Below are 6364 nucleotides of genomic sequence, written 5' to 3' on the forward strand. Positions count from 1 at the left end.
GTCATGGTGGTGTTATGGTTAGGCTGCTAATCGACTGGTTGGGGCTTCAAGTCCACCCAGCAATTTCTCAGAAGAAATACAAAGCAATCTGCTCCCATAAAATTCAAAACCAAAACCAAATTCACGGCCATTGAATAAACTCCGAATCATAGTAGCCCTAAATATGGTTTCTGAGCCTGTAAATCCTTACGGGAACAGACAGCCTCATTCATTGCACTGCATTCCAGCGCTTACCCTACAGTGCCACTCAACCCTAAGGAGCAAGTCTCTGTCACACAGGATCACTTTACGTTCAAATCAACTCCAGGACGACACCTAACAGCTTTTAAAAATCCACCTCAGCACAAGGAAATGCACATCTTAGTAAACCAGCGTGGGTCCCCAAGAAATATTAGCCCACTTCCAGGTTTGGGGGGGAGCTGTACTCCTGCGGGCGCGGGGGCGGGGCGAGAAAGGGGGCGGGGCGCAGGTGGGGCGGACCGGGGGCGGGGCGGAACGGTGCGACGGTTCCGGAATCCGGATCTTGTCTCGGCGGCCGGCGTGGGCGCGCAGACCGCTGGCTACAGCTGGCGGGCGTATGTGGGGGCGTGCAGTGCGGCGGCGCTGCCCGCGGGGGCTGCGGCGCGGCCGGGCTGCGCTGCTAGCACTCTTAGCGCTGCTGGCGCTGGTCGGGTTGGGCTCGGTGCTGCGAACTCGGCGCGGGACCAGGGCGGCCGAGCCGGGACCCCAACGCACCCAGCGCCCCGGGAGGCGTGACCCGGCCCTGTTGCGGCCCCTGGTGCCCGCGGATGCGCTCGGCGCGCAGGGCCAGGCGGTGCGGCTGCAGCTGCAGGGCGAGGAGCTGCGGCTCCAGGAAGAGAGCGTACAACGGCATCAGATCAACATCTACCTCAGCGATCGCATCTCGCTGCACCGCCGCCTGCCAGAGCGCAGGAACCCTCTGTGAGTCCTCTGGCTGGGAGGAGGAGCACTGGACTCGGAGTCGCCGTCTTTTCCTCCTCCGGCCTCAGTTTCTCTATCTGTTGTTGTTGTTAAGTGCCGCTCAGTCCGTTCCAACTCGTAGGTTGAGTGGCAAAATATATTGAATGGCATCTTAGTGAGTCTTGATCGGAAGTGGGCAGTGTAGGGATTCATACTGGGATGGGGAGAGCAGCGGAGAGGCAAGAAAGTGAAGGAAAAAATGTTAGATCTCAGAAATGGACGAATCTGTTACTAAGTGGTCTTTGCCCCGTAAACGGTGGGTTGTGTGTGTGTGTGTGGGGGGGGGTACGCAGATAGATTTTGTTGAGTCTCTCTCCCTTTGACTGCCTCCGGAGCACTCCAGTATAACCCCACTCTGCTCTGGCTCTTTGTGCCATGACTCCTGGGCGCAGGGATGTTGTTGTTAAGTGCCATCTAGTCGATTCAACCCAAGGAGCAACTGGTGAGCTTAAACCACCGACCTTGCAGTTCAAAAGACTTTGTAGTCTGACACATTCGCCCACAGCGCCACACCAGGACTCCCAGTTTATTCATCTGTGTGTGCCAGCTCAGCGAATGGGCCACGTTGGGAGGGAGGGCCCAGCAGGTGAAGGAAAAGGTGGTTGAAAGCCCAAGCCACAGGATTCAAGAAGGAAGGTAGACAAGAGCGGCTGGTGGCAAGGGTTCCTCCTGGCTGTGTGTGGTGCTGGACCCAAGCTTGTGTGATCAGAAGGCCTAGTTCCTGTTGGAGCTGCTAGTTGGGCGAGTCATTGTCCTCTGTGTGGGCCAGGAACAAGGAAGCAAGATGGCAGTAGGAAGGCCAGGAGGTGAGCCCCCTCCTTACAGTCTTTAAGGAAAAGAGGACCCAGAGGGGGTGTCCCTGGAGGAGCCAGTGTGGACAGCCTAATGTGTGTGCTGCATACATCTGCCGCTCTTTTCCCCCTCCATGCTCTTCCTGCTCCCAAGTATGCAGAGAAGCTCAGAGAGGGTAGGTGATTCCCCTAAGGTCCCCCCACCCCCGGCTGGAAAGTGACCCTTCTGGCCTCCTTGGTACCATGCTGATTTCAGGGCTTTAGGGGATCTGCTCTATAGATCTTTTGTGGGGGCAAGGATGAATACCCCAATGAGGAGGCCTCACTTCTGCTCCAATCTTCAAAGTTTGCATGAATTTGAACATCACTGCACTCCTTAGTTTTGGCATCCAGCTGCTAACCAAAAGGTCCGTAGACCTTAGAGATTTACAGCTTTGGAAACCCTGTGGATCAGTTCTACTCAATCCTATAAGGTTGTTATAAGTTGGAATCAATTCAACAGCAGTGGATTTTATTTGGTGTGGTTTCGCTTCCTTCTTCGTGCTTTTGCCTGAGGCCTTTTCACTGCTATTATATTTGAGTAAATCTTTGTTGAGGTTGGTAGCGTTTCCCACTTCACCCAAATGACTTAATATTTGTGTAAACTCCTTGACACCTTAAGGTTTCAATCAGGCAAGATTTAGGGGAAGGAGCACAGCCCAAATGAACTGAGATCCTGGCTCTTGCGGTACCAGCTCTGTGGTGTTGAGCAAGTGACTTATTCTCTCTCTGCCTCAGTTTTCCCATCTGTAAAATAGGGAATCATTAGAAATAATATAAGCTCTGAATTAACAACTAGCACCATGCCTGGGAACACACGGTGTACTCAATTCTTAGAAGTCTTTTTCTCCCTTCTTTGTTGCCAAGAAAATACTCAGGAGGCTGCTCTGGAGAGTCAGCGAGGAATTTTCCAGGATCCAACTTCCTTTATTGTCTGAGGTTGTGACTTTCCTTGTGAAACACTGTGGGGCTTGTGGTATCCAGTCTCCATGGTGACACAGCTGCACTGTGTCCTATCAGGATTGGCTTATAGATCCTGCTGTTGCATTGACCCTGGGAAGGTAATCCAAACACAGCGTGATAAGGAGTGTGAATGCCTTCTGCCCTTAGTTCCTGCAGCAGGGCCTGTCAGAGGTATTCTGGCCCAGCTAGAGAGAAAGGTGGGCTTGTGAGCAGTGTTGGTTTCAGCAGGCCAGTCCTTGAGCATAAACTTGATTTGGTCTGTAGGTTAGGGCCAGGTGTGAGACTGACTTTTATGATGAATTATATAGGAGTGTAGAGCTAATCAGGGTCTCGAAATTCAGACTAGGAAACAGGAATGGCCAATTGTGGCTTCACAGTGAGGAGAGTTTCCTTGAAGGTTGAATGAATAAGCAGGGTGGTTGCTGTTGGGTACCATAGAGTCAATTCCAGCTCATAGCGACCTCTTCCATGTGGCACAGTAGAACTCCCCCATAGGAGTTTCTTGGCTGCAATCTCTATAGGAGCAGATCACCAAGTCTTTCTCCCATGGAAGCGCTGGGTAGCTTGGAACTTCCAACTTTTTGTTATTAACCAAGCATTTAGCTGTTGTGCTACCAGGGTTTCTTTCAGAGGGATGGTTAAACCCATTGCTAGTGAGTCGATTCCGACCCATTGTGACCCGATAGGACAGAGTAGAACTGCTCTGTGGAGTTTCCAAAGCTGTAAACTATGGACATCTTTCTCACTTTTCTGTTCATAGTTGAGCACCTAAATGCTTTTGCACTAGGGCTCTTTAGAGGGAGGGTGCTTGTTGTTAAGTGCCATCAAGTCAGTTTCAACTCCTAGCGATCCTGTATAGGGTTTCCTAGGATCAGCTGGTGGGTTTGAACTGATGACCATGTGATCTTATCCTGCTGCACTACACCAGGACTCCGGGAGGGTGGTTAGGTCCTTGAATATTGGAAGCAGGAAGGCCCTGAGGGAGCAGCCAGTCAAAGCAGAGGAAAAGCCACGCCCCCACAGTTACACAATTTATGGGGTAGAGCTGGTCTAGAACTGAGATATTTTCTTCCCTTTCTTCTTCTTGGGAGTTTGGTGGGATTATTTATATACTTACTTAAATTACATAAGTAATGTATGTTTAGTCAAGAAGCAAAAAAAGAAAAGTCACCCCCAAACCTGCTACTACCTTGAGATGGTGGTGGTGGTTCTGTGCCATGGAGTGAGTTCTGACTCATAGCAACCCTGTATAGGGTTTCCAAGACTATAAATCTTTATGGGAGCAGAAAACCTTTTCTTTCTCCTACAGAGCAGATGGTAGATTGGAACGGCTTGACTTTGTGATTAGCAGCTCAGCTCATAATTCACAATACTACCAGAACTTCTTGTTTTGGGATTTGTTGTTGTTAAGGGCTGTTGAATCGGTTCTGATTCATAGTGACCCTGTATAGGGTGGGTTTGAACTGCTGACCTTGTGGTTTGAAGTCTGATAGCATTTTGTGCCTCAACTTTTTAGCTGTTGAGTTACCCTCCTGACTCATGATGATCCCATGCACAATGGAACAAAATGCTTCTGGATACTGGATTGTTGATTGAACTGTTGAGATCTGTTGAGTTTTCATTGGCTCATTTTCTGAAGCACTTCTTCAGGCCTGGCTTCTTACTTAGTCTTGAAATGCTGCTAAAACTTGTGTGCAGGATACTTATGTTTTGAAAGTTGTGCATTTGAGTGTGTGGTTGAGAACACACTCCAATATGAGCATGGACATAGGCCCACACATGTTTTTAACCAATGTTGAGTTAAGTGCACTGCTGCAGTGATAACGTGTTCTTAGAAGCAAGTAATTGGAAATGACTGAAGGACTGTTTGGCTTGGCTCTTCCTGGCGTCTGCGTGGCTTGGCACCGTGTCTGCTCCCTTGGACAGGGCTGGACCAATAAAGAGGCATTTTGGAGTATTGGCTCTAATTCTGAGAGATCTTATGCAGACCAAACACCTCTGAAAATCTAATCATTTGCATGCGATTGGACTAGAGCACAGCTTTATTTATATTTGTTAACATTCCTGACTGGAGGAGGAGGATGACAGTGAATCTTTGCATGGTAGAATAGTAAGTGTAGGGTTTGCAAAACACTTACACACACATCTCATTTCATCGCCGTTGTCGTTTTCATGGAATAGAGAGGCCTTGAAGTAGTCGCTGTGATGCTCTACCTTCATTCTAACCAGGAGGAGAACTTTCACTCTGAGATGGCAGCAAGGCAGAGGGCAGCTGGAAATCTGGGTTTGCAGTCCTGAGGAGCTTTGCCAAAATACAGATGCCAGAGGTCTGCCCCACAAACTCACTGCTGTCAAGTTGATTCTGATTTGTAGTAACCCAGTAGGACAGTGTAGAACTGCCCCATAGGATTTCCAACGTGTAAATGTTTATAGAAGCAGAATGCCACATTTTTCTCCTGTGGAACAGCTAGTAGGTTTTAGCCACTCATCTTTTGGTTGGCAGCTGAATGCTTTAATCACTACGCCACTAGAGATCTGCCCCAGAGCATTGCAATCAGGATGTCTGGGTAGGGTCCAGGCCAAGTGCAGCTAGGGTTGACAGCTACTGACCCAGAGCCTGTGGATACCATGAGTCAGGGGCTGACTCAACCACGCTGAGAACAAATAACATTAAGTATTTGCAAAAAGTTGTTGTTTTCATAGAATAGAGAGGCCTTGAAGTAGTTGCTGTGATGCTGTATCTTCATTCTAACCAGTTTAAGAGGAGTGAAAAAGTGGAGTGTGCGGTGCATTTATCTTTCCAGCTACATCTGTGGGGATGATGGTCATATGAACAAGCCGTCTTCTGCTCGTTCGTGGTAGAAGAGCTGGGAACCACTGGTTGGGAAAACACTGTAATTCATACACAGGTGTTTGGATTTCTTGAACTTTTGATCTGGTTTTAGCCTGTTTAATGATAAAATTGCAGATGTTATTCTGAATTCAGGGTTCAGGACTTGAGTGCTGGGATGGCAAAGTCTCAGAATAGCTCTAAGTAGGTAATTCAGCAAAAGAAAGTGTCTTGCTGATGCTTGGCAGGCAGGAGCTCGTCAGGAGATCTCTTTTTGCAGACATGTATCCTGCGTGCTTGTCTGTTCTCATAACACTATCTTTGGAGAACCTACACGGTGTAGCGAGTTACCGCATTTGTGTGTGTGTGTGTGTGTTTTGCCTTTACTTTTTGCCTCTACAGGGTTGTAGACTACAGCCAATTTTCTTTTTTTTAATGTTTTATTGTGAATTTTATGATAGTTTACATGGGAGAACTTTAGTTTTACATTCATTCCATCGTATATCATCTCATTGCCACGGTTCCAATCCCCTCCATGCATCATCAGCCAACCAAAGTGTATATCCCAGAAACCCGCCCCCTACACTTCACCCTCCTCCCCGCAGTTTTCGGCCCACAGTCCCGTTCCCTCTCTGGGTCCAAAGTCCCCAGTCACTTCATCACTCCACGTCATCATCTCTGTCTCTATCTCAGGCATCTCTGTTTCTCTGGGTAGGGTCCCGCTCTCAGCTTTTCTCCGTTGATGGTTCCAGAGGCCTCC

The 6364-nt window shown here is 48.7% G+C and overlaps 1 protein-coding gene across 1 annotated transcript in view; it reads left to right on the top strand.

Annotated features, from left to right (window-relative positions):
- The first annotated feature begins 577 nt into the window (after positions 1-577).
- GALNT12 (UDP-N-acetyl-alpha-D-galactosamine:polypeptide N-acetylgalactosaminyltransferase 12 (GalNAc-T12)) overlaps positions 578-6364 on the top strand; it is a 50122-nt gene continuing 44335 nt past the window's right edge. Inside the window, exon 1 of the mRNA XM_006863148.1 lies at positions 578-942. Within this exon, the coding sequence (XP_006863210.1) occupies positions 578-942 (365 nt within the window). The remainder of the gene's footprint in view (positions 943-6364) is intronic.

The sequence above is a fragment of the Chrysochloris asiatica genome, unplaced genomic scaffold (genome assembly GCF_000296735.1).
Source record: "Chrysochloris asiatica unplaced genomic scaffold, ChrAsi1.0 scaffold00053, whole genome shotgun sequence".
NCBI lineage: Eukaryota > Metazoa > Chordata > Mammalia > Afrosoricida > Chrysochloridae > Chrysochloris > Chrysochloris asiatica.